General features: G+C 37.5%; 5 protein-coding genes and 1 non-coding gene across 6 annotated transcripts; 1 reads left to right on the forward strand and 5 right to left on the reverse strand.

The window, feature by feature from the left end:
* Window positions 1-2,061: 2,061 nt before the first annotated feature.
* On the reverse strand, window positions 2,062-3,453 carry LOC106420939 (death-associated inhibitor of apoptosis 1-like). Its single transcript, XM_013861779.3, has one exon. The coding sequence runs from the start codon at window positions 2,980-2,982 to the stop codon at window positions 2,365-2,367; it is 618 nt and encodes a 205-aa protein (XP_013717233.2). The 5' UTR covers window positions 2,983-3,453; the 3' UTR covers window positions 2,062-2,364.
* Window positions 3,454-6,514: 3,061 nt separating this feature from the next.
* Window positions 6,515-9,285, forward strand: LOC106420844. Its single transcript, XM_013861702.3, has 5 exons — window positions 6,515-7,193; window positions 7,798-8,250; window positions 8,346-8,649; window positions 8,725-8,850; window positions 8,943-9,285. The coding sequence occupies exons 1-5, from the start codon at window positions 6,765-6,767 to the stop codon at window positions 8,954-8,956; spliced, it is 1,326 nt and encodes a 441-aa protein (XP_013717156.2). The 5' UTR covers window positions 6,515-6,764; the 3' UTR covers window positions 8,957-9,285.
* On the reverse strand, window positions 7,652-7,737 carry TRNAY-GUA. The gene is given in 2 exon segments: window positions 7,652-7,687; window positions 7,701-7,737. It is a non-coding gene; the product is annotated as a tRNA-Tyr (tRNA).
* A 14-nt stretch (window positions 9,286-9,299) lies between the features above and the next one.
* On the reverse strand, window positions 9,300-15,034 carry LOC125575491 (isoleucine--tRNA ligase, cytoplasmic-like). Its single transcript, XM_048763010.1, has 22 exons — window positions 13,926-15,034; window positions 13,741-13,854; window positions 13,567-13,664; window positions 13,403-13,484; window positions 13,145-13,303; window positions 12,980-13,069; window positions 12,765-12,898; window positions 12,371-12,530; window positions 12,205-12,288; window positions 11,893-12,102; window positions 11,683-11,808; window positions 11,444-11,581; window positions 11,249-11,355; window positions 11,100-11,163; window positions 10,863-10,951; window positions 10,637-10,778; window positions 10,497-10,560; window positions 10,327-10,394; window positions 10,035-10,157; window positions 9,837-9,902; window positions 9,646-9,757; window positions 9,300-9,525 (listed from the first exon to the last, which is right to left on the reverse strand). Exons 1-21 carry the CDS (start codon window positions 14,958-14,960, stop codon window positions 9,671-9,673), a joined length of 3,240 nt encoding a protein of 1,079 aa, XP_048618967.1. The 5' UTR covers window positions 14,961-15,034; the 3' UTR covers window positions 9,300-9,525; window positions 9,646-9,670.
* Window positions 15,035-16,964: 1,930 nt separating this feature from the next.
* LOC125590063 (isoleucine--tRNA ligase, cytoplasmic-like) lies at window positions 16,965-20,556 on the reverse strand. Its single transcript, XM_048763011.1, has 15 exons — window positions 20,395-20,556; window positions 20,230-20,313; window positions 19,918-20,127; window positions 19,708-19,833; window positions 19,469-19,606; window positions 19,274-19,380; window positions 19,125-19,188; window positions 18,619-18,707; window positions 18,383-18,524; window positions 18,243-18,306; window positions 18,073-18,140; window positions 17,781-17,903; window positions 17,584-17,649; window positions 17,393-17,504; window positions 16,965-17,278 (listed from the first exon to the last, which is right to left on the reverse strand). The coding sequence occupies exons 1-14, from the start codon at window positions 20,539-20,541 to the stop codon at window positions 17,418-17,420; spliced, it is 1,515 nt and encodes a 504-aa protein (XP_048618968.1). The 5' UTR covers window positions 20,542-20,556; the 3' UTR covers window positions 16,965-17,278; window positions 17,393-17,417.
* Window positions 20,557-20,804: 248 nt separating this feature from the next.
* LOC125590064 (isoleucine--tRNA ligase, cytoplasmic-like) lies at window positions 20,805-21,381 on the reverse strand. Its single transcript, XM_048763012.1, has 3 exons — window positions 21,243-21,381; window positions 21,078-21,167; window positions 20,805-20,981 (listed from the first exon to the last, which is right to left on the reverse strand). Exons 1-3 carry the CDS (start codon window positions 21,282-21,284, stop codon window positions 20,841-20,843), a joined length of 273 nt encoding a protein of 90 aa, XP_048618969.1. The 5' UTR covers window positions 21,285-21,381; the 3' UTR covers window positions 20,805-20,840.
* Window positions 21,382-27,054: the final 5,673 nt, after the last annotated feature.

The raw sequence follows: 27,054 nt of genomic DNA on the forward strand, positions 1-27,054 counted from the left end.
TAAATTTTTCTCTTTTTTTTTCAAGATCTTAATTACACACATACATGTTTGTAAAATGTGTCTATTTGTATGGATTGGACAGAAGTGGAGGGGGCGTGTGATATCCCAAATGGTATATGTTGGCCCGGCAATCTCTTCCAGGCAAGTTGCAGGGACAGATGCCTTGATCTGAACAGAAACTATCATGATGGCACCTGCACTCCTAGCGAAAATATAATGACTTTTGTATCGAATTGTATGTGCTGCCGCTATGATGAATAGGTGCTGAAGAAGAATGATTCCAGAAGATATAGGCATGACTTTACACTTTAGTGATTGTATGTGTTGCATGTATATATCATCTCACATGATCTACCTGAACTGTTATACCTTGCATTGCTTCCATTTGTTTCAAATAAATCTGGATATTTTTATATCTCCACCAAACTGACTTTATATTTCAATGGCAGTTTCAGCAATTTATAGATATTTTTGTTGTTATAGTTAGCTGACTTAAATTTAATTAGTTCATTTGTTGCATTTCTGTTAACATAGATTTTATCGTATGTTTTAACATTAATATGCATTTAATTTGCAAAAGATGCATTTTACATAATATTTGATGCAAGAATGTTAATATTTATTAAATAACTAAATAATAGTAATTAGTTATTTTTTTATATATTTTTTAAATTTAAATATTTATAATTTAAATATATGAAAATTAAATAAACATATTACAAATAACTCTATATTATTATTTTAAATAAACTGATTTTGGGTAAAAAATAATTTCAATTAATCCAATTATTCATTTTCTTTATTTATTAGCTTCAACTGGTAACTGTTGAATTGAATGGAAAATGGATAAAAAAAATGAAAAAAAATATTCAGTCGAGGAAATGAAAAATCCAAAAATATATGAATTTGTGTTCATTTCATTCCTCATAGAAATTAGAGAAGAAATTTTTTCTTCATAATTTTTTTCATTCATAAGGAAATGAGAGGAATAGAATGGACTCCATGACAAAATTCACCATGAATGGTATAAAACTTGAGGAATGGAAAATTCGCCATCATTTGTTTTCTAAATTGTGGTCGCCAATTGAAGCTTAAGTTGCAGTAATTCTTTTGATTTAAACCACAGTAATTTTTGGATTTTAAATAGGCGAAAATTGGTTAAACTCTTGTATAATTTCATATATTGTTGTTTTGAATTTTTTTTTAAACCACTGATGTGGCTGCCATCAATTTGGTTAGTTGGATTTGGATTAGGCATGAAGAAAAGTAACATAGATTGAAGAAACACATCGATAGAGTAGAAGAGGAAATGAACTGAGAGCTTTTACTGTAGACTTGGTCCCCATTTGGACAGCTTCTAGAAGTTTATTGGACAAGATGGTCCTAGTCTCTCTCGTGGCAAACTTCTGTAGCGGATGCATTGCCTGCCTCAAGCATGATGGACTGATGTGGAAGAAGACTGTTTGTTCAGTGTCCTTGTAGTCATTCAGAGCTGCCTTGGTGGCATCCTCTGGCAACATACTACAATGTAGCTTCACTGGTGGTAGAGAAAGATGCTTGGCTATTTCTCTGCCAAAATATATCACAGAAAGAAAAACCACACATTCAATAGAGAAACTCCATGGGATATATCACAGTGTTTATTTATTCTCAGTTAAAGAAGTCAAGGGTGTTTGGCGTTGGCATATTAAATCATATGTACCATAATAACCAATACCATACCAAAGCAAGACAATAGTCATGCGGTACGGACAACAACACAAGTCACAACAAATCATGTCAATGTCTTAGAAAAAATAAATAGGAACAAACAAACGGTACTTGCGCGTTCTTGATGCTCATAACTTCCTCCTTAGCTTTGCCTTTCACCCATTCATTGGCTGAAAACATTCAAAGCATTCAACATAACAAAACTGCTATAACCAGATAACTGTTTCCAAACGACAATTAGGTAAAACATACCGAGATAAGAAGCCGCGATGGCGGAGCCACAAAACTGCTATAAATACCATCCAGTCACACTCTTTATGGCTCTGATTTTTGTTTTGTCAAATCCGATTTTAAAATTTGATGTGTTTCAAATGTAATTTTGAACAGTAGATACAAGCGATCAGATCATTACATATTTTAAAATATTTAAGGCCAAGTCGCTACTCCCTAACATAAGCTAGGACACGAGGACATATTATTGGGCTATAGATTTTGATTTAATGGGCCTCGTGAACAGAATCTCTCGCATTTACATAAGCTGCTTTCTCATAAACAAAAGAAACGAACAAAAGTACAAACCGTAATAAAACTTTGTCTTCGACGCCTATCACACTCAACGTAGTTACTCACAGTGATCGAGAACTTTGATTAGTTTCAGAAAATGTCAAGGATCTCGATGATCGGACGGTTGCAAAGAGGACACGAGCCCCGGTTCAGCCACAGCTCTCTGGAGCAAACTCTGCAAAAAGTGTGTCCACATGGGATAAACGCAGCGCCTCTCTTTCTTCCCATACACACGCAGCACACCGTATCATTCCCCGTTAACGCCGTCGATATCTCCGTCTCTCTCCCGTCATCAACGGCTCTCTCCGCCGTCTCATCCAGCAATCTCATCAACGACACTCTCGTCGGCGTCATGTCGACCTCCGTCGGATCGCCCCGGTTATATCTCTCCGCCTCTAACGCCGTCGCGAGGTTCATACCCGATCCTGACGATGCGCCCGCTCCAATGTCCGACCCGGGAGCGAATCGGGTTTCGAGTTCGTCTTCACTTGAGGTTGTTGGACTGTGGAGAGTATTGTTGGGCTGATGGAGACGCCTAATGGGCCCACAGCACCCGATGCATTTGAATCTCAACCGTTCTTTGAGAGTCCGCTTCCTCCTTGTGCGATCCACACCGCTCATCTGGCGTCGGAGCAAGTCAAGAAACGTCGTCGTGCGGTGTGTCTCAGTCGTCGTCATCTGACTCGTTCCGCGTTCGAGTTCACTCATTATCTCGACTTAGTCAGTTATAACAAACTCTCTGATAGTAAAACAGAATCACACTATGGGATGGGGGAGAGATTGTTGAGATCTTTGGGTCTCGCGGTGATTGTGATGAGATTATAAAGGCTTTTCAGAGCTTCTTTTGCTTTTCATTTTTTTCTTTTAAACGAATTATATATCTTTTTGGGTCAAAGTTGTTTCCGAATATATTATTGGGTCCCACGAATTAGTAGTATTTTAAACATATAAATAATAATTAGGGGAATCACACTCAAATTAAATAAAAATTCTCCAATAGGGGAATCAAATATTATAGAATTTAAAGTAGCATAAAGTTGAGTTTTGCTTACAGAAACAAATCTATGTGATTATCAATTTTAAAATATTTTCTATATTATTTTATACTTAGATTTTTTTGTCAAAAAGATTAATTAGTGAATTGATCACCAGACAAAGCCGTACGCTATGATGCACTATACTGTTATTATTTTTGTTTTTAATAAAACTATAATGTTAGTTCTTCTGAATTTCAGGTAGAAACAAACAAAAAAAAAATCCTACTGGAAGTGAAAGGAATAAGTATTATTTTACGAAAAAGTTAATGCTGTTTCTGTAACTGTACGTCTGATTTTTTTTATTTTAAACAAAAAATTGTTTAAAGAGTCTTGAATAAAAACAAAATCCAAGAATAATTACAAATTCATTTATAAAAGATATCCTCCATCAGATTTCAAAGTTTCAAACGCAATTAAAGAAATCATTAATCGGACAAAGATAATTATATTCAAAACTAACCTAACGCTAAAATCTGAAAATAATGGCGGATGATTACAAATTTAATAGCAACCCGACCGATGACGTCTCAATGCCGTTTCATATATACAGACTAATTGATGGTTTAAAAAAGTTCATTTTCTGGCGGAATAAATCATTTGAAAACAGAAAAAGCAAAAAAGGAAAAATAGAAGTAAATTATAAAGAGGGGGGGGGGGGGGGCGCATGATTCAAAGCTTTTCCCACGTGAGATGTCACCATATACGACGTCGTTCGCTCTACGCTTTCCCCCAACAAAAACCAATAAAAGTTAAGAGAGAGAAATGGTAACGCTAATACCAAAGAGCTTTTTGAGGGAATGATACATTCAATGATTTTGTATATTTGGATAGAATATACTACTATTCTTCAACATAAAGTAAATACAATTAATCTATTTTGCTTCTTGATTTAGTTTGTAATGTTTTTCTTGATGCAGTCTACAATACCTTCACAATGAGCTTCCTCAGGAACAACACATCCTGACTCTTCACTACAATCTTCGTCTTCTATAATGGAATGTGGTGGATAACGGAGACTTCCTAAAGTCTGACAAGCTCTCATTGTCTTGCAGTGTTCTGCTTCATCATCTCTTATGTTCACAAACACATCGTATTAATTCTCTGCCTCCAACATAATCACGACACCAACGTTATAGAATCTTAAAAAGCAACACTAAAGCAAGTAAAAAAAATGTGGATTTGACCAATACATATAGTTACCTATAACTGGCCTTCGAGTGTTGGGAGCACTGGATGTTTGGAATTCATATGGGGGCAAAAGAGAGCCACTTTGAGAGACTCCTACTTGTCAAAGGAACAAAGACTTGAGAATTCAAAGAACATTGATAAAACCAAAGAAGGATGAACTTACCAAACAAGTACAAGTCACTTCCAGTGTAGTACTTAACTGCTATATCAGGTGCAGGCGAATTCTTCAGCTCCTCTGTTCAAAAAAAAGAAAACAATCCAAAGTGTAAAAATCACTGAAGTATGTTGTGTGATTTTGGAAAAAGATGGATCAAATGAGTATTGACAATGATAAAATCAAATAGAATTACGGTCGGAGAATTTGCCCATTGACGTCGAGGCGTCCAATAAATTACGGTCGGAGAATTTGCCAACCAAATAGGATCCGACTATGTCAAATAATCCGACCCGGTTTATGTTCTGGGCATATAATAACTTATGGGCTGTGTGACCCAAAGGTTGAGACACGTCATAACCAAAGTAACTAGCATTTCCAACTACCCGCTACCCACGGATCATCGATGGATCTATTTTAAATATTTGCAATAGGAGTTCAGTGCAGATTGATTATTTTATTTTCATATGAAGAATGAGTTGCGGATCATCGCAACGAATATATCCACAAATTTTATAAAATTGAATAATTATCTAAATAACTAGTAGAAATATTAGATAATATATATTAATTAATAAATTTAATTTTGGATAATATATATATAACTATATTATTTTAAAATAAAATTCTAATTAAATATATATAGTTCTCTAGTTTATTATTATAATTGTATTTTTCAGCCAAGAAAAATCTTTATATTTAAACATAATAGTTTACATATTTTTACCAGTTATACGAATCAATTTTTTTGATAGAATTACGTAAATCCGCAAAACGGTTTAGTCTGTTTCATGTTTTTAAATTTTAAATAAAAATAATAATAAGCTTTCATAAAATCACTAAATAAATATTTATATTCGTTGGATTTGTAACATAACTTTGTGTATATTATCTATAAAACAAATATACAAACTTTAGGGTCAACGAACATATCATGGCTGATTTGGTTTTAGCTGGACGATTGTTTAGGCTAGTTCAGCTCAATTTTTTATTATTACAAACTGGCTTTTGTTTATTTATTGAGGTTGGATATGAATTATGCCACCAAACAGTATTATGTCGTTGTTCTTCTTAACACATTTCAACTCTCACAATACTAAATGTCTTATGGAAAAAACAAGCCAGTGGCATCCTTAATACTACGCTATAAGTTGTTTGCAAGAGTGATGAGGAACTGAAACCACAAACGGCAGGCCTGCCAAGGTAAGACACCTCTAGGAATTATTAAGAACAAAGAACCTTGTATAGGTTCAGTCACGGTAAAATGTGTCAAGTATCTGAGGGTCAAGCTTGATGATCCATGACTCCAGAGCTAATCAAAGAACTCATTTTTGGCTCTTCAATTGGTTCTAACTGTACCAGGAAAAGGTCTCGGCGTTAAAAAACTGGTCCACCACAACTTTCTTTTCATATTTGGCTCTTCAATTAGTTGCTTGAACTCGATGAATGTCCCTGAACCTTTCAAAGACAACAATAAGTAAAAAAAACACTTCAGCCCATACTGTTTTTAGCCAGACAATTGAGAAACATTCAAGTCTAAGTTAAGTTCATCTCAAATAAATTTAATTAAAAACTGACTGATCTTCAAAATTGAAAATTAATATCTCATGTCTCTTTTTTCTGTTAACTTATACTTTTGACAATTTCTTTTTGTTGTCAGCCAATTTTTTTTTTACCAATTCAGCTGGAAACTAGTCACCAACTGAAAAGTCATACAGAGTCAAATCCAGACAGTAAACACCTAATAAATAAATTGTTACCTCATTTTATTATTGTCACCATAACGACCATTATACACAACTTCACTCCACTAAACCCTTATTAATCATTATTTTAAATATCAAACCGAAGTTAAAAAGAAAATAACACCCTTTCCAACAACTATCAGCCAAAAATAATGAAACCACATAATATCTGAAAATTAATAAAATAAATATAACTCATATGTTAATACATGTGTTTTAAATTTAAAAATGTATATATAAACACTTGTAGTATTTAAACATACCACAGGTGACTTACAAAACCAGAAAACGCGACTTTTATGTTCTGCCTTTTTTCCCCTCTCACTTTGATTTGACCCTAAGAAAAATCTCTGAAAGTACCCTTCCATGGAGAACGGATCATCGGTTCAAGGATCTCGGGAGCTTCTACTCCCGGTGGAGTCGCGACAAAGCGCGATCGCGATCAACAACAAACCGCCGGAGTTTCCAGCGTCACGGTTCACCTTCCTGAGCATCGTGCTCTGGTTCGACCAGTCGAGCCGCGGCACAGCTCTGATCTCGTGGTCCGTTTTCTTCCTTCTAGTCGTCGGCGCTCCGTTGATCTCCCACTTCGTCCTGGTCTGCTCCGACTGCGATTTCCACCACCGACGACCGTACGACTCCGTGGTACAGCTGTCGCTTTCGCTTTTCGCGGGAATCTCGTTCGTTAGTCTCTCCTATTGGTCGAGGAAGTTCGGTATGCGGAAGTTTCTGTTTCTTGATAAGCTGTGGGATGTTAGCGACAAGGTTAGGATCGAATACGAAGCCGAGATTCAGGTTCGAACCTCCTCTTCCCCTGTGTTTTATTAGTTATTTTTTAAACCGGTCAAACATTGTTCTTGAATCGATATTTTTGCAAGAAACCGAGAAGCTTTACCAAATGATTTATTTATTAGTTTTTTTTTTTTAATTTCCACTCTCATTTTTTAAATTGTAGATCATAGTAAACGCAACGACAATCATTCACTAACATTTTTAAAAATAAACATGTTACTATTTAAAATGTTAGATTAATTATATTTAAATCATTCAATATGTGAATCTTTTGGTATTTTTCTTTAAAAAAACGTGAAATAATTGAAAACAATCAATAAAATATCTGAATAAAAGTCATTGACCAGGAAAGAATCTTTGTATTTGTCGCAGAACAATTCCCTTTTTAATTTCTGGCCGACAATTTCCCTTTTTGTACGGCTTTAGAAAACAAAATAATTTTGAAAAAAGTAAAAAAATATTCCGACCTGCCGGAATCGAACCAGCGACCTAAAGATTTGCTGTCACAGACTACAGTCTTCCGCTCTACCAACTGAGCTAAGGTCGGATGTTGTTTAGCTCATGATTTACGCTAATTAATTGTTTTCTACCTTTCTTCGTGATACAGCGATCAACGAAACGCCTAATGATCTTCGTCCTCCCATCACTAACACTCGAAGCCATCTACAGAATCTGGTGGTACATCTCCGGCTCAAACCAGATCCCTTACTTCATCAACCCTGTTCTAAGCAACTCCCTCGCATGCACTCTCCAGCTCTCTTCTTGGTTTTACCGTAACGCCATCTTCATCACCGTCTGCATCCTCTACCAAATCTCCTGTCATCTCCAGACTCTTCGTCTCAATGACTTCGCACGCTGCTTCTCCTCCGAGATCGCTGACGTCGGCGTAGCTCTCGCCGAGCATCAAAAGATCCGTCGTAACTTGAGGATCGTTAGTCATCGTTTCAGGAGATTCATTCTCTCGTCTTTGGTTCTTGTGACCGGTACTCAGTTCATGGCGTTGCTTACCACCACGAGGGCTAGTGTTGCAGTTAATATCTATGAAGTTGGCGAGCTTGCGGTATGAGTTTCTTTAAGTACATTACAAGACTCTTTGTATTTATTATATTACTAATATACTAACCAATGAGTGTTTTGTGTCTGTTTATATTACAGTTATGTTCGTTGTGTTTGGTTACAGGAGTATTCATATGTTTGAGAAGTGCAACGAAGATAACTCACAAAGCTCAATCCGTAACCAGCCTTGCAGCTAAATGGAACGTGTGCGCCACGGTAGACTCGTTCGGTCATCTTGATTACGAAACTCCTACAGGTTCAATGGTTGAGTCCCACACTACACCATTGCATCTTGATACAACATCTGACGATGAAGAAGGAGAAGGAGACGATGATCTTGCTAATACCAAGATTCATCCCAGCTACGCCAATACAATTTCTTATCAAAAACGTCAAGCCCTAGGTAAGAAACAAATATTTCTATGCATTCATTAGATATAAACTTGAATTTATACTTGTTGATTGTTATGTATTGCAGTGACATATCTAGAGAACAACAGAGCTGGGATCACAGTGTATGGATTCCTTGTGGATAGATCATGGTTACATACGATTTTCGGCGTTGAACTTGCTCTTCTTCTATGGTTACTCAATAAAACAATCGGTATATTGGCTTAGTAACCGCTCTGTTTTCTTATGTTATAAACAATTTGTAACTCTCTTTTTTTTTTAATCTTGTCTTTGGTTTCTTGACAGTGAACCTACCATGAATAACACTATAAATATATATGAGTGAATGGTTTTTGGCATGATGTTTTCTCTCGAAGATATGACGGAAAACTTTAGGGAGTTATTTATGGTGGTGCATGGTGATAACTCTCTCTTCCTCCTGTTTTGTTTGATTACATGTAAGGAGATATGGCAAACTATTCATAGACACAAAACATGTACGTAAGATATGATATATCAATTTGTTTTTTGTTTTCTTGTCTGATTCGTTCTGAGTTCAAGTAAATACATGTATCGACTTAAGTTACTAGTTAACACATGTATGCTTTGGAGTGTAGAATGATGAATAAATATCGCAATATGTTTTTGATGTCGACTGCTCAATTTGTAGTCAGAAAATGATCATTACTCATAAGTATTAAAAGTCATAGGGTTGCAAAAGGAAACGAAGTACTAAAGACTTGTAGCAAAAAAAAAAAAGATGGATGGTGCGACATAGGGATTGGGTTCTCGTGGTCGTGCTCAACAAGTAGTCCCCGACTGTCAAATGAAGATGGTCTCCAAGGACCACACTCACCACTGGCAGCTTCTCAACGCAGCTTACAGTTATCTGCTCATGCAAGACAATAAAAATAGAAAAAAATGATTTAGGCACACAAAAACAATCTTAGGGTTCATCAAAGAAAATCAACAGTTATTATTTGAGATATTTAGATGGTGACTCACTCACCTGAACACAAGGGAAGAATGGTATCTTAGTTGAACTTCAAAGCCGGACGAGCCAAGCTAATCTTAAACGACAGCTTTGAAACGTTTTGGAAACTATCGTCAGATAATATCACCTGCACAAAATAACATTCATTACGTGTCTGACTTATTAGCGCAGGCGTGCAAGGAGTGTTAATGAGGATGATGACTTACTGCATGAGATGGCATCAACCTAGACGGAAGCAAAGATGAACCAATTGTATCCTTAATGTATTGTTCCTGCCCACACAAAAAAAAAATAGATCAACGGTAAGACATTCTCTGCTGACACGAATAGGGGTTGGTTTTCAAAAGAAAATCCACACATCGGATTAGATAGAAGCTTTTTAAGTCAAGAAGAGAGATACAAACCTGAGAGCTCAGAACTTGTTGCAAAGCAGATTCATCCTTGTCCAATGATTCAATGTACACTTCCACAACGTCTGTTGGTTCCAGACCTGACTTCTTCCTTAGTTTTTGGACCCTATTGACAATCTATACACAGGGAAAAGAACAGCTCATAAGCACAGCATCTGAAAATTGATTAGATACAGAAAAAGAAAAGGATACACATCCAATCGATTATATAACAACAACATTCTTATGTATTTTTTTTCCTACGGTTTTCATCTTAGGCATATTACGGAATTGTTATCTAGTTTACCTCACGAGCAACACCTGATTCATACAACGAATCATCTGGTCGTAGATCCAAAAGCACCAAAACATCACCTGCATCATTAACGAAAGCAAAATGTTACATGTTATATCATTTACATAAATTACATTAGAGATTAAAGATTTAAACAAAAAATAGACAAGGTAATCACGTACCATCTCCATTTGCATCAATCTCCGTATCTTTCAAACCATCCGGACGTTTGAAAACCCTGACAATCTGAACAACACATGAAACAAAAAGTGTCAGCATATTCTTCAATCTAAGAGAAAAGCATAGGATGAGATGATGATACCTTGATATCTGTTAGCTCCAGCGTGTGTCCATCAAGAGTAACTTTTCCGGCCTCCTCGAATCTTAAGATATCTTGCTGAGACATTTCTTTAACTTCTTTTGCAACAAGCCTCATTGACTTCCCAAGCCGTTTTCCCAATACACTACAGAGCAATATGAATAAATCAAAATTGCTTTCTACATTGAGCACAAAAGGTTAAAAAGCAGGAAGAAAAACTTGATCAAACCTGAAATCTGGTTCTGCTTTTAGAGACGCGTACTTCAGAGTATCATTGCATGGCACAAGAGATCTTACATTAAGTTCTTCCAAGACATACTGCAAAAAAAGGAAAAATCAAAATGGAATGTTTTGCTTATTACATTAACAACCTCAAAAAATTCCTGTAGATATATATATATATATATGCATAATAATAAAAAAAAAACTTCAAAAGTTGTACTACTGTTAATGTAACACTACCGACCTCTCTTAGTTTTCCAGTTATGTCATCCAAGAACTCTGCATCTGGATGAACTACAGTGATTTCCCTGATACAACAAGTATTAATTTTTTCAGTATAGGCTAACCAAACAGATGCTGCAAACCAAAATAGTGATAAAGTTCAACACTCACATTAGAGGAGTTTTCAAGGGTAGCTTGTGACGCTCACGAATGTTCCGAGCAAGATCAATGACTGTCATCATCCTTGTAACACTTTGCTCAATCCTCCTCTCCACTCTCTGGTTAATTTCAAATAAGCAAAAAGTCAAGACAATTCATATGTTATCTTTTTGGTTACAGCTAGAGATATGGACTTCAGTATTTTACCGTTCCATCCGCTTCCGGAAAACTGCAGTAATGAATGCTTTCCTCAGAACCTTCACATGCTTTCCGCAGATTCTGGTATAACGTCTCAGTGAAGAAAGGTGTAAAAGGGGTCATCACTTTGCAAGAAGTGAGGAGCACCTGAAAATCCACACACAATTATTTAATTAGCCATTACACAAATAATGTTCAAATAATATGTCACCATAGTATTCCCACAACTATTTACTATATATACATACATTGTATAGAGTTGAAAGAGCAATGTGACAATCATCTTCTCCTGTACGGCCTTTTAACCTCTTGCGGTTGAATCTAACATATATGTTAGTGAGATTGTCCAGGAACTTCAAAAGATAAGGAACAACCTGAAAAAAAGGAAAAAAGAAAGATGTAATAAATACCACGAGACACTGATAACTTTTGTAAATAGACATGTAAATATAGCTTACAGTATAAAGCCGATAAGCATCCATCTCCTGGCGGACAAAACAAACAAGACTCTGGGTAGCTGAGTGAATCCACTGATCGAGAACGTTTGATGAACGTAAAGTAGCTAGATCAGTAGGAACAAATGGTCCAGAACCCTCAATCTCAAGCCTCTTTGCATTCTGAACAAGGAATCTGTATGCATTGTACCATGGAAGAAATACATTTTTGACCTAGTGACCCCCCATACAGAGACCAAAACAGTTCAGACATACAATGGATCTCTAGTCAAATAAGCAGAGCAATAAAAATTAACAACCAAGAAGATAACTCACAACACCAAGTACTCCTTCCTTTCTGAAGCGTAGTGACTCAGCGCGTACGATTGGAGAGTTTATGAGGTACAATCGCACAGCATCCTGTCAACGTTCACGTGAAGTTACTAACTATTGACGCAAAAAGAAAAACAACATAAAAATGCATATTACAGGGAAAACTTACAGCTCCGTACTCATCTATGACTTCCGTAGGAGGCGGATAATTCTTTTCACTCTTACTCATCTTTTTTCCATCCTCATCAAGCACAATACCATTGCAAATCAGATTTCGAAATGCTGGCTTCCCAAATAGTGCAGTCGACAGCAACAAAAGATGATAAAACCTGTATATGCCAAACCAGCAGTTAAGATGTTATTAACTGTCTACAAAGCAGACAAAAATCACATTTGCTTTATACTAATAATAACACCTTCCATTAATTGCCTGCTTAGCAGAAAAAAAGTAACAATTCTTTTTCAATACACTTCTAAAATCACATTTGCTTTATACTAATAATAACACCTTCCATTAGCCTCGACTCATTACTTGATTTTACATATGCAAGAGTTTAACATACCATCCACGAGTCTGATCAATCCCTTCAGCCACAAAATCACCAGGGAAGTTCTTCTCGAAAAGCTCCTTGTTTTCAAAAGGATAATGGATGTACGCATAAGGCATTGACCCACTCTCAAACCAACAATCAAAAACCTGAAAAAAGGTAAGCATAAGTACTGTGAGATAACCAAGGATTATAAGATAAAATGAAAGAGAGCAGGGGATCCATCTTACGTCTTCTACACGACGGAGCACACCAAACTCAGGCCCACGGCTAGATGGGATTGTAATTTGATCAATATGGTGACGATGTAGATCAAAGACCTGCTTCATCAGAAAGGCAAAATGAGCACCAGGAGAGTACTAGTTGCAGGAGAAAGAAAGCAAAAGAAGAGTGACCTTGACACCAGAGAGCTTTTCAAGCTTGTCGACAGAATCCATGACAACAACTTCCTCACCATCATCACTGATCCATATTGGTAGAGGCGTGCCCCAAAATCTACTTCGGCTAACGCACCAATCCCTTGCGTTTTCAAGCCAATTGTGAAAGCGTTTATCCTGAGTTGCAGGTCAATCAAGAAGAATAAATTTATATTAATGTCATTAACTCTAAAACTGCTACACTTGTAATGTAGTATTGATCCTTGTTCCACTGACCTTCACATGATCAGGTACCCAGTATGTCTGATCATTGTTTTTTAACAACTGTTCCTTCAACTGCTCGTCCACCCGCACAAACCTGACAGACAGGTCAAACACAAACAAACCTCAGCATCCTAACCACAACCTTAGCTTAAGCTCATACGAAGCAAAAAGCATACCAAGCGGGACCGGCTCTATATATGAGAGGAGTGTCTGTTCGATAGCAAAATGGATATTCGTGAGTAAAGCTCCCAGTTTTAACAAGTCTGCATTTGGCCTGAAATAACAAGAAGAAATATTATTCAACAATTAATAATATCCAATGGGTCCAAATAACAAGAAATATTATTCACCTTCACGGCTTCAATTACATCTTTCTCTGCATCTCTGACATAGCGGCCAAAGAAATGGGTAATTCTCTCAGTAAACAACCCATCTTCATCAACAGCCACGACTAGACCCTCACCCTGAAAGAGAGACATTATGAGATAAAAGGGAGTTCAGTAGCGTAGAGACTAGCATGGGTCCTTAACCTAACCTTTTCAATGATGTTGTTGTCAAGACAAACACGGTAGTCATCTTCACCAAAGGCGGGAGCCAAGTGGACGATGCCAGTACCACTGTCATCCTTGACATAATTATCTGCTACAACTCGAAAGGCCACGCTTGAGAAATCACTGAAGTAGTCAAACAGAGGCTCGTACTTCTTCCCAACCAGAGAAGCTCCATCAAATTTCTCCAAAATCTCATAAGAATCAGCCGCAGCGGGAAGAGCTGAAAGGCGAGATTCAGCAACGATGTAGACTCTCCCATTGTGCTTGTTACGAACCTTGAGATAAACAAACTTGGCATTGACACACAAAGCAAGATTGCAAGGAAGAGTCCACGGAGTAGTAGTCCACGCCACGAAAGCAGCGTTATCTTCATCGCCAATAACTGGGAACGTCACCATAGCATCAGGATCCGAAACGTCCTTGCACTTGTACTTTGCTTCGGAATTAGATAGTGGTGTCTTGAGACCAGTACTAAAAGGCATAACCTTGAAGCCTTTGTAGACAAGATTCTTATCAAAAAGCTGACCAAAAACCCACCAAACACTCTCCATAAAATCCAGATCCATGGTCTTGTAGTCCTTCTTGAAATCAATCCAACGCCCACTCCTAGTAATAACCTTCTCCCACTCCTCCACAAAGCTAGTCACAACGCTCCTACACTCTTCGTTATAGTTATCAATCCCCATCTCAACCACTTGGGCTCTCCTCGTAATACCGAGCTTCTTTTCAATCTCGGTCTCGATGGGGAGGCCGTGACAGTCCCACCCGAACCGACGCGTCACGTGGTGGCCTGTCATGCTCTGGTACCGAGTTACGATGTCCTTAAGGGTGCTGGCGAGGATGTGGCCGTAGTGAGGGAGACCGGTGGCGAAAGGAGGACCGTCGTAGAAGATGAACTCGGGGAGATGCTCAGTTCGTTTGAGCTGCGTCTTGAACGCATCGATCTGAGTCCAGAAGGAGAGGACTTTCTCTTCTTCGCGAGGAAAAGAGAAATCCTTCCCTTCTCCCACTTCTTCCATGGCTTGCGGCAGAGAGACAGAGAAGGAGAGGAAATAGGGTCGGCACAAAATCTGATTTTGCCGAGATTGGTAATTGTCTGACTATATATATGGCTTGGGGATCAAGCGTTTCCAATTTCCATTTATGGCAAATATGGAAATCTTTTTTTTTTTTTTTATTAAAACAGGAAAATTGTATTCACCTAACATTTATTCATGTATTATATATCACATAAAATGTTATTAATGTTTAATAAAAACCTATAACTAACATTAAAATAGTTATGGAAATAATATTTTACTATTATTTATGTTTTTAGACGACGAAATAATTAATTTTGTGTCTAAACAATATAAATTAAATTTCATTTTTAACAAATTTTATTAATATTTTTAGAACATTATTTGAATAAAATATAATTTATGAAAAAATAAAAATAAGTATAACTATTATTTTCAGGTTTAGATACTTACAAAATAATTTCATAAATAAAGAATTACATTTGTTAAAACTTAAATAAACTTTCTTATTAAATTAAATATTTTAGAGAAATTACCACAAATATCATATTCATAGTACCACTTTTCATATTTACACTAACCATTTTTACTATCAATTTTAATGAATAATAAAATACATTTAACTAATATAGACCTAAGGTTTAGAGTTGAGGGTGGGGTAAGGTTTTTGGAATATGAAATTTTGGATTCTAATAAATATACTTAAAAAAATTTTAAAATAGTTTTAAACACAATTTTTCGATTTTCAAAAAGAAAATTTGAAAAAAATAAAATAAAAATTCGAAAAAAGTTATTCAAAAAATGAAAAATATTTATTAAAAAGTTCGAATTTGAAAAATATAATTCGAAAACATAATTTTTTTTAATAATTATTTATTATATATAAAGAACAAAGGTATAAGAGTCTTTTACCACTTAATAAAGAATATATTAATGAATAATAGTACCACAAAAATATTAAACATGAAATTTTCCAGTATTTTATAAAAATAAAATGATAGTGTCAGTAAATTGACATCAAATAAGTTTTGTTTTACTATAAATATGATTATATATAATATATAATTTGTCTGAAATCAGGAATCAGATAGGTTACAAGCTTGTTTTGAACAAAATGTTGAAATCAAACTATTACAAACCTAGCTTCGCCCACCCACTAAACCCGGCACATTTCATTAAGTTGTTTTTCGAAATCATCCAATATCGGTAACCGTTCTCGACCATCAATGTGATTCTTGGGAAAGTGAGGTTTTCCTCGTTTCCTCGGATGCCGGGAGTTCCTTGACGTTTCCGGAGTAGCTAGTTCCGATGAACTCCACAAAGCTCATAACTTTCTCTGCCAATGAAGCAAAAAACGACCAAAGAGGAGGTTTCAAATACATACCAATGCTTTGCAGATGCCACCAAAGCCGGAATGAAAGAAGCGCCACACAACGCCTGAACCCCTACACTAAACAAGTAAGCACTCGCTTCAGCCATCAACGAGACCTGTACAAAGATGGGTGGTTTCCACCGCAACGACCTGGAAAGCAGTCCCTAAACCTGCAAGAAAGGTCAGCTGTACCACCATAGAACACTACGGCGCCGGGATGTGAGCATGGACAGGATGCGGCTCGGAGACGGCGAATGACTCTCCCGAGAACCGTCTACGCATCCCTGGCCATTGAGAACCAAAGGACCACTTGCTAGACCGCTAACAATTCAACCCCTAAGCCAAAGGATTGATACAACGAGGAAGAACAAGAGACTTAACCCTGTAAAGTGAAGCCGTCGCCAAACTCTCGGAGAGAACTGAACAGGGCGCCGGGAGCGGGAGCTCCGAAGAAGCTGCGGCGCATCTAAAGACCTTCTCAAAGCCATAGACGACCCGTCGAAGAGTAAACAGAAGCACACACGCGACGAATCAAGCAGGACATCAAATAAGTTTTGAGTTGAAGTAATTACATGTATCGACTTAAGTTACTAGTTAACTCTAATATGTGTGCTTTGGAGTGTAGAATGATGAATAAAAAATCGCAACATGTTTTTGATGTCGACTGCTCAATTTGTAGTCAGAAAATGATATTTGTAGTTTTGTACAGCAGTCGTAAAAGATCATTACTCATAAGTAGTAAATGAGAATATGAGATCCGAGAAAGCCATAGGGTTGCAAAAGGAAACGAAGTACTAAAGAAAAAAAAGATGGATGGTGTCATGGTGTGACATAGGGTCCTCATGATGTTGGTCGTGCTCAACAAGTAGTCCCCGACTGTCAAATGAAGATGGTCTCCAAGGACCACACTCACCACTGGCAGCTTCTTAACGCAGCTTACAGTTATCTGCTCATGCAAGACAATAAAAATAGAAAAAAATGATTTAGGCACAACAACAATCTTAGGGTTCATCAAAGAAAATCAACAGTTATTATTTGAGATATTTAGATGGTGACTCACCTGAACACAAGGCAAGAATGGTATCTTAGTTGAACTTCAAAGCCGGACGAGCCAAGCTAATCTTAAACGACAGCTTTGAAACGTTTTGGAAACTATCGTCAGATAATATCACCTGCACAAAATAACATTCATTACGTGTCTGACTTATTAGCGCAGGCGTGCAAGGAGTGTTAATGAGGATGATGACTTACTGCATGAGATGGCATCAACCTAGACGGAAGCAAAGATGAACCAATTGTATCCTTAATGTATTGTTCCTGCCCACACAAAAAAAAATAGATCAACGGTAAGACATTCTCTGCTGACACGAATAGGGGTTGGTTTTCAAAAGAAAATCCACACATCGGATTAGATAGAAGCTTTTTAAGTCAAGAAGAGAGATACAAACCTGAGAGCTCAGAACTTGTTGCAAAGCAGATTCATCCTTGTCCAATGATTCAATGTACACTTCCACAACGTCTGTTGGTTCCAGACCTGACTTCTTCCTTAGTTTTTGGACCCTATTGACAATCTATACACAGGGAAAAGAACAGCTCATAAGCACAGCATCTGAAAATTGATTAGATACAGAAAAAGAAAAGGATACACATCCAATCGATTATATAACAACAACATTCTTATGTATTTTTTTTCCTACGGTTTTCATCTTAGGCATATTACGGAATTGTTATCTAGTTTACCTCACGAGCAACACCTGATTCATACAACGAATCATCTGGTCGTAGATCCAAAAGCACCAAAACATCACCTGCATCATTAACGAAAGCAAAATGTTACATGTTATATCATTTACATAAATTACATTAGAGATTAAAGATTTAAACAAAAAATAGACAAGGTAATCACGTACCATCTCCATTTGCATCAATCTCCGTATCTTTCAAACCATCCGGACGTTTGAAAACCCTGACAATCTGAACAACACATGAAACAAAAAGTGTCAGCATATTCTTCAATCTAAGAGAAAAGCATAGGATGAGATGATGATACCTTGATATCTGTTAGCTCCAGCGTGTGTCCATCAAGAGTAACTTTTCCGGCCTCCTCGAATCTTAAGATATCTTGCTGAGACATTTCTTTAACTTCTTTTGCAACAAGCCTCATTGACTTCCCAAGCCGTTTTCCCAATACACTACAGAGCAATATGAATAAATCAAAATTGCTTTCTACATTGAGCACAAAAGGTTAAAAAGCAAAAAAAAGCAGGAAGAAAAACTTGACCAAACCTGAAATCTGGTTCTGCTTTTAGAGACGCATACTTCAGAGTATCATTGCATGTCACAAGAGATCTTACGTTAAGCTCTTCCAAGACATACTGCAAAAAGGAAAAATCAAAATGGATTGTTTTGTTGATTACATTAACAACCGCAAAAATTACATGTAGATATTTCATATATGCATGATAAATTAAAAAAAAAAAAAAGAACTTCAAGAAGATACCCACAGACTGGCGTGCCGAGTGCAGTATCGATTTTTCCAGGTTATTGTTATCTGCTACTTTTGAGGTCTTTTGCACTGGTTTGTCGCATGCTGTGTGTAGCTATATCTAGTTTCTTTGCTTTGTTAAGATTGTGTTAGAAAGTTCCCCCAGTGTGGGTTCTAGCTGCCTGTTCTTTGGGCTCTTGTCTCTGGGGATGTCTTGTATCCGCCAGCTTCTGTATTGAACTATCGTGTATTTCAGTTATGAATGAATTTCAATTTGGGAAAAAAAAAAAAGAAGATACCCACAGACCTCTCTTAGTTTTCCAGTTATGTCATCCAAGAACTCTGCATCTGGATGAACTACAGTGATTTCCCTGATACAACAAGTATTAATTTTTTCAGTATAGGCTAACCAAACAAATGCTGCAAACCAAAATAGTGATAAAGTTCAACACTCACATTAGAGGAGATTTCAAGGGTAGCTTGTGACGCTCACGAATGTTCCGAGCAAGATCAATGACTGTCATCATCCTTGTAACACTTTGCTCAATCCTCCTCTCCACTCTCTGGTTAATTTCAAATAAGCAAAAAGTCAAGACAATTCATATGTTATCTTTTTGGTTACAGCTAGAGATATGGACTTCAGTATTTTACCGTTCCATCCGCTTCCGGAAAACTGCAGTAATGAATGCTTTCCTCAGAACCTTCACATGCTTTCCGCAGATTCTGGTATAACGTCTCAGTGAAGAAAGGTGTAAAAGGGGTCATCACTTTGCAAGAAGTGAGGAGCACCTGAAAATCCACACACAATTATTTAATTAGCCATTACACAAATAATGTTCAAATAATATGTCACCATAGTATTCCCACAACTATTTACTATATATACATACATTGTATAGAGTTGAAAGAGCAATGTGACAATCATCTTCTCCTGTACGGCCTTTTAACCTCTTGCGGTTGAATCTAACATATATGTTAGTGAGATTGTCCAGGAACTTCAAAAGATAAGGAACAACCTGAAAAAAAGGAAAAAAGAAAGATGTAATAAATACCACGAGACACTGATAACTTTTGTAAATAGACATGTAAATATAGCTTACAGTATAAAGCCGATAAGCATCCATCTCCTGGCGGACAAAACAAACAAGACTCTGGGTAGCTGAGTGAATCCACTGATCGAGAACGTTTGATGAACGTAAAGTAGCTAGATCAGTAGGAACAAATGGTCCAGAACCCTCAATCTCAAGCCTCTTTGCATTCTGAACAAGGAATCTGTATGCATTGTACCATGGAAGAAATACATTTTTGACCTAGTGACCCCCCATACAGAGACCAAAACAGTTCAGACATACAATGGATCTCTAGTCAAATAAGCAGAGCAATAAAAATTAACAACCAAGAAGATAACTCACAACACCAAGTACTCCTTCCTTTCTGAAGCGTAGTGGCTCAGCGCGTACGACCGGAGAGTTTATGAGGTACAATCGCACAGCATCCTGTCAGCGTTCACAACGTAAAGTTACTAACTATTGACGCCAAGATTTTCCATAAAGAAGTTACTAATTAATGACGCTCACAGCTCCATACTCATCTATGACTTCCAGAGGAGGCGGATAATTCTTTTCACTCTTACTCATCTTTTTCCCATCCTCAGCAAGCACAAGACCATTGCAAATCAGATTTCGAAATGCTGGCTTTCCGAATAGTGCAGTCGATAGCACCATGAGAGTATAAAACCTGTATATGCCAAACCAGCAGTTAAGATGTTATTAACTGTCTACAAAGCAGAAAAAAACAATATTGTTTTTTTTTTCTTTCAATACACTTCTAAAATCACGATTTCTTTATACTAATAATAACTAGCACAAAAAACAATATTGTTTTTTTTTTCTTTCAATACACTTCTAAAATCACGATTTCTTTATACTAATAATAACTAGCACCTTCCATTAGCCTCGACTCATTACTTTATTTAAGTACAGTAATTGAGGATAGTTAAGAGATGATTTTACATATGCAAGGTTCACATACCATCCACGAGTCTGATCAAGCCCTTCAGCCACAAAATCACCAGGGAGTTCTTCTCGAAAAGCCCCTTGTTTTCAAAAGGATAATGGATGTACGCATAAGGCATTGACCCACTCTCAAACCAACAATCAAAAACCTGAAAAAAGGTAATAATAATAATAATAAGCATAAGTACTGTGAGATAACCAAGGATTATAAGATAAAATGAAAGAGAGCAGGGGATCCATCTTACGTCTTCTACACGACGGAGCACACCAAACTCAGGCCCACGGCTAGATGGGATTGTAATTTGATCAATATGGTGACGATGTAGATCAAAGACCTGCTTCATCAGAAAGGCAAAATGAGCACCAGGAGAGTACTAGTTGCAGGAGAAAGAAAGCAAAAGAAGAGTGACCTTGACACCAGAGAGCTTTTCAAGCTTGTCGACAGAATCCATGACAACAACTTCCTCACCACACTACAAGAAAACAGCTGTATTCTGACGGACATTCCGACGGAAAATGAAATCCTCGGAATATCCCAAGGAATTTCCGAGGAAATTCCGAAGAAACACAAAATTGGGTTTCCTCGGAATTTCCTCGAAATATACCGACGGAATTCCGAGGAAATATCAATCCGTCGGAATATTCCGAGGAAATTCCGAGGAAAAATGTGTTCCTCGGAAAAAACCGATGAATTCCGAGGAAATATTATAGCCGTTGGAGAGCCGTTGGGGGATTTTACAAAATTCCGGGGAAATTCCGACGAACTAGCCTTTTCCGTCGGAATTCCGTCGGAATTTCCTCGGTCTGTCGACAGGATTTAAACTATAATTACAAGCACTGCTCTTCCTCTTCATTCACTCCATATCTTCATCATCTCTCTTACTCTATTTACACACGAATTTGATTCATAAAAAATATGTCTTCTTCAAATTATTTTCGTTCTTGGATCGATCGACCTCATTTGGATCCGAACACGAGATTGCTTACGGAAGAATACCAACGAGGTATAACCGAATTCATGGGGTTAGTTCACCAACAACCGGAAGCAAAAACAGGTATGTTAAGATGTCATTGCTCTAATTGTAAAAATAGAAAGGTTATTAAAGAGTGAGATGTTTGGACTCATCTATATTTGAGTGGGTTTACACGAAGTTACAAAATTTGGTATCATCATGGGGAAACTGATTATGAACATGATAGTACTAGCGAACCTCAGCCAGCGGTTAGATTAGAAGAACCAATTAGAACGGATGTAGATTATGGTGTAGGTACTGAGCAGATGGTAAATGATCATTTTAGAGGGGAAGATTTATCCAATGCACAAGCTAGGAGATTTTATGATATGTTGGATGCTGGAAAGCAACCATTGTACGAAGGTTGCAGAGATGGTCATTCAGCTTTATCATCTGCTACAAGATTGATGGGCATTAAAACAGATTATAATTTGGCTGAAGACTGTGTGGATGCGATTGCTGATTTTGTAAAAGGTATTCTACCCGAGGATAATGTAACTCCTGGTTCATACTACGAGGTTCAGAAAATCGTAGCTGGTATTGGTTTATCGTATCAGGTAATAGATGTATGCAGCGACAACTGCATGATTTATTGGAGGGCGGATGAACAGCGGGTTACATGCAAATTTTGTGGAAAGCCTCGTTATAAAGATACGAGTGGAAGAGTTCCAGTGCCATATAAAAGGATGTGGTATTTACCTTTGACGGAAAGGTTGCAGAGGTTGTATCTGTCTGAACGCACAGCGCAACCAATGAGATGGCATGTGGAGCACTCAACAGATGGTGAGATCAGACATCCTTCAGATGCAAAAGCGTGGAAGCATTTCCAATCAAAGTATCCCGACTTTGCGTATGAGAGAAGAAATGTCTACCTTGGATTATGTACTGATGGTTTCAGTCCGTTTGGCAAGAGTGGAAGACAATATTCTCTATGGCCCGTCATTCTTACACCATACAACCTACCCTCAAACTTGTGCTTGCGACGAGAGTTTTTGTTTCTCTCGATTCTCGTTCCCGGACCAGAGCATCCTAAGAGATCACTTGATGTGTTTCTTCAGCCACTAATATATGAGTTGCAACAACTATGGGCTCAAGGTGCTGAAACATACGATGTTTCGTGTAAAGAAAACTTTCAAATGCGGGCAGTACTAATGTGGACAATAAGTGATTTTCCAGCATATGGTATGTTGTCTGGATGGACAGCGCATGGAAGGCTATCATGTCCATATTGTCAAGATAACACTGATGCTTTCCAACTAAAACACGGAAGGAAAACGTGTTGGTTTGACTGTCACAGGAGATTCCTACCACCTGATCATCCATATCGTAGGAGTAGGAATTTGTTTACGAAGAACAAGAGGGTGTTTGACAGTCCACCTCCGGAAATTTGTGGGAAAGATTTGAAGATACAACTAAGAGATTTTGGTGCAGAAAGGACGCCAGACGTCGGTGGACATGAGCGTTTTCCGGTAGATGCTGTTGGAGAACTACATAACTGGCACAAAAAAGTATTTTCTGGGATCTGCCATACTGGGAGGATCATCTGCTAAGGCATAATTTAGATGTCATGCATATTGAGAAGAACTTTTTTGACAATCTCATGAACACGATCCTTAATGTTCAAGGTAAAACAAAGGATAATTTGAAGTCAAGACTTGATTTAGTCGATATATGTGCTCGTTCAGAACTTCATGTTGATGAGAATGGTAGGGCTCCTTTTCCCATATACCGACTTGATGCAGAGGGAAAAGATGCGTTCTTTGATTGGATTTCAAACGATGTGGAATTTCCAGACGGTTACACATCAAATTTGTGTAACTGTATCGACAGAAAGGAAGGAAAGTTTACTGGCTTGAAAAGCCACGATTGCCATGTAATGATGCAGCTCCTCCTTCCGTTCGCCTTCAAGGAACTATTAGCACGAAATGTTCATGAAGCAATTGCAGGGATAAGTGGTTTCTTCCGCGATTTATGCACGAGATCAGTGACTCTTGAAAGTATTGAAAATTTGAAGACTAACATAGCCGTGATTCAGTGCAACCTTGAGAAGATATTTCCTCCCGCATTTTTTGATGTTATGGAGCATCTTGTTATTCACCTGGCAAGAGAATTGGAACTTGGTGGTCATGTGCAGTATAGATGGATGTATCTGTATGAGCGGTATATGTTCCATTTGAAGAAGATGGTGAAAAATTTAAGTAGGGTGGAAGGTTCTATAGTCGCACAGATGATCAATGAAGAAACTTCAAACTTTGCCGAGTACTACTTTCCAGCAGAAGTTCAGACCAAAAATAGAAGACCTGCTCGGCATGATGATAGAGGCGAACGGGCAACATATCATGTTACGGTTCCAGACATTTTCACAGACGTTGGACGACTTAGCGGAAAACCAAAGGACCGTCGACTTACTGAGCAGGAGCAGAGTCATTTGCAAACATATTTGCTCACCAACTGCGAAGACGTTCTTCAATATGAGAGGTAAATAAATGAGCTTACAAATTTTTATTTTAACAAGTTGAAATTTAAATCTTAATTAATTACATTATTGTCATCATATACAGGATTTTCATGGCAGAAAAACGGTTCGAGTATAGATACGCCACAGAGGACGAACTAGAAGAAATGAAGCAGAGAGAATTTACTGGATGGATGTTTACTTATGTGAGTGCTTTAAACAAATTAAAATATATTTTATCACATATTTATATTAATTCACATTTATTGATATAACATATATATATATGTGCTATTAATAGGTGTCTGCTGGTTTGGCCAGAGGTGAAACATTTGACGATTGGATACGTGAGATGGTCGTTGGACCAAACTTTGTTGTGAAGTCATATCCGAGATTTTGTACTCGAGGATATGCATTCACAACTCAGAAGAGGAGACGTTCGAGTACGACTTATGATGCTGGCGTTTGTTCTGCATCAGGAGATGATGTATACTACGGACACATACATGAGATTTTGGAAATCAAGTATTTGGGCATGGTTGGATTGCGCTGTACTGTTTTCTATTGTGATTGGCACGACAACACTCCAGATCGAGGTGTGAGAACAGATGCATTTGGTGTTACATCAGTAAATTCGAGGCGAAAGCTGCAATATTATGATCCTTTCATTCTTGTTTCTCAGGCCGATCAGGTAATTAAATGTTAATTATTCAGAATGATTCATCATCATGTGTATTAATTTATAATTTTTTCTAAATGTTACAGGTTTGTTATATCAAGTACCCCCGGGTAAGGAACAGAGATGATCCATGGGTTACTGTTACAAGACTCAACCCGAGAGGCCGAGTTCAGGGAAGTTCTGAGCTGGAAGACCCACTACAACCAAGCACATCCGGCAACTTAAGTGCAGCAGAAGATTTAGCTGGAGTTGGCCTTGTAGTCGATTTAACCGACTTCGGAGAGGAAGCTGTCGTTCACGTAGAGGATGAACCAGTTTTTGGACATATATCCATCGATCGATCCGTTTATAAAAAAAATTACAAGATTTTCCGAGGACATTCCGAGGAACAATTGAGATTCTCGATCGATCGATGGGATAATCTAATCGATCGATCACATTGCTACGCTTTGGTCCATCTTAGTGATCGATCGATGCGTTTTTGGACATATATCCATCGATCGATCTGTTTATAAAAAAACTTACAAGATTTTCCGAGGACATTCCGAGGAACAATTGAGATTCTCGATCGATCGATGGGATAATCTAATCGATCGATCACATTGTTACGCTTTGGTCAATCTTAGTGATCGATCGATGCGTTTTTGAACATATATCCATCGATCGATCCGTTTATAAAAAAACTTACAAGATTTTCCGAGGACATTCCGAGGAACAATTGAGATTCTCGATCGATCGATGGGATAATCTAATCGATCGATCACATTGTTACGCTTTGGTCCATCTTAGTGATCGATCGATGCGTTTTTGGACATATATCCATCGATCGATCCGTTTATAAAAAAAATTGACGTATTGATCAACTGGAATTGTCAGTTTGCGGTAAGTATTCTAATTTTTTACTTATATTTTTAATCTTTAATATAAATTTTCTACTAATTGTGTTTTTTTTTCCAGCAAGAGTTCAACTGGAATTCCGATGAGACGCTCTTTATCTATCACCACTTCGTCCATAAAGTTATGGACAACTATGGGAAGCAGATCCACGAGTGGAAGAAGAAGTGGGAAATCAATAAGGTTCGATTTAATTTATTAAACTATTTTTTAATTTATTAAACTATTTTTTTTTTATTATTAAAAGGTCCCAAAGTCGATGAACGACACGGTCTGGAAGGAGTTGTGTGCGCATTGGGATAAGGAAGAGACGAAAGAAACTTCTTCCACCAACTCCACCAACCGCTGGAGCGACCGTAAAGGGAATGGCATCTACAAGCATAACTTGGGTGCTCAATCTATTGTCACTCTGGGAGATCGCATGGTAAGTTCAACCGCTTTTTCTTCAATTATTTGAGTTTCAAAATTTTAATTTATTGTGCATTTCTTCTAATTTATAATGTTTCTTTAATTTATGTTTTTTTTCAAGGCGGAAGAAAATGATGGCGAGCCGGTTGATGATCTCGCCCTAATGAGGAGGGCGTATACCAACAAGAAGACCGGCCAGATTGATGACGGTCTTGTGAGGGACGTGGTCGACCTGGTCCAAACTCAGGTGGTAGACGAAGTGTCTCAGCTTCAAACCGAGGATGACGCTTCGACGGCTTCGACCAACTTGTCCCGGTTTCGAATCAACGAAATCGTTGAATCCGTAAGTTCTTTTTTTTTAAAGTTCAATTCATTTATTTCTTGGTTTAAATTTGTAAATTTAGCTATTTTTTATTCAGTCGGTTCCAAAGAAGAAGGGACGTCTGGTCGGTTTGGGTCGTCGCACCCGGTCGGTTCCTCCTTCTTCTGCACCACCGCCCTTTGTTGATCCAGAAGTACTTACGGCTCAGTTGAAGGACAAGGATGATCGCATATCTTTGTTGGAGACCCAGATGGCGGCTAAACAGGCGGGCTATGAGGCACAGATGAGGCTGAACCAGCAAATGATGGAGATGATGCAGAGGATGTACCCGAACGAGGTGTTCCCGGACGTGCCAGACCCGTAGTTTTTTTTTTTTCCAAATACTCGGAATGTTTTATTTTTATTTGTGAAACTTTGAATATTAATTAATATGCTTTCAATTTTAATTTTA

This window comes from Brassica napus, chromosome C7, assembly GCF_020379485.1.
Source record: "Brassica napus cultivar Da-Ae chromosome C7, Da-Ae, whole genome shotgun sequence".
NCBI lineage: Eukaryota > Viridiplantae > Streptophyta > Magnoliopsida > Brassicales > Brassicaceae > Brassica > Brassica napus.

Bases quoted from the DNA above. Each gene is read 5' to 3' on its own strand.
- LOC125590064 (XM_048763012.1), bottom strand. From the start codon at position 21,284: ATGGATTCTGTCGACAAGCTTGAAAAGCTCTCTGGTGTCAAG. The intron at 21,168-21,242 runs GTCACTCTTCTT...CTGATGAAGCAG, and splicing joins AAAAGCTCTCTGGTGTCAAG to GTCTTTGATCTACATCGTCA. The intron at 20,982-21,077 runs GTAAGATGGATC...ACCTTTTTTCAG, and splicing joins TGCTCCGTCGTGTAGAAGAC to GTTTTTGATTGTTGGTTTGA.
- LOC125590063 (XM_048763011.1), bottom strand. From the start codon at position 20,541: ATGGTGCTATCGACTGCACTATTCGGAAAGCCAGCATTTCGAAATCTG. The intron at 19,607-19,707 runs GTATGTATATAT...GTGGATTTTCAG, and splicing joins CTCTTTCAACTCTATACAAT to GTGCTCCTCACTTCTTGCAA. The intron at 18,141-18,242 runs GTACGTGATTAC...TTAATGATGCAG, and splicing joins GATTGATGCAAATGGAGATG to GTGATGTTTTGGTGCTTTTG.
- LOC106420844 (XM_013861702.3), top strand. From the start codon at position 6,765: ATGGAGAACGGATCATCGGTTCAAGGATCTCGGGAGCTTCTACTCCCG. The intron at 8,251-8,345 runs GTATGAGTTTCT...TTTATATTACAG, and splicing joins ATGAAGTTGGCGAGCTTGCG to TTATGTTCGTTGTGTTTGGT. The intron at 8,650-8,724 runs GTAAGAAACAAA...TATGTATTGCAG, and splicing joins TCAAAAACGTCAAGCCCTAG to TGACATATCTAGAGAACAAC.
- LOC125575491 (XM_048763010.1), bottom strand. From the start codon at position 14,960: ATGGAAGAAGTGGGAGAAGGGAAGGATTTCTCTTTTCCTCGCGAAGAA. The intron at 13,070-13,144 runs GTCACTCTTCTT...CTGATGAAGCAG, and splicing joins AAAAGCTCTCTGGTGTCAAG to GTCTTTGATCTACATCGTCA. The intron at 10,952-11,099 runs GTCGGTAGTGTT...CTTTTTTTGCAG, and splicing joins TAACTGGAAAACTAAGAGAG to TATGTCTTGGAAGAACTTAA.
- LOC106420939 (XM_013861779.3), bottom strand. From the start codon at position 2,982: ATGAGTGAACTCGAACGCGGAACGAGTCAGATGACGACGACTGAGACA.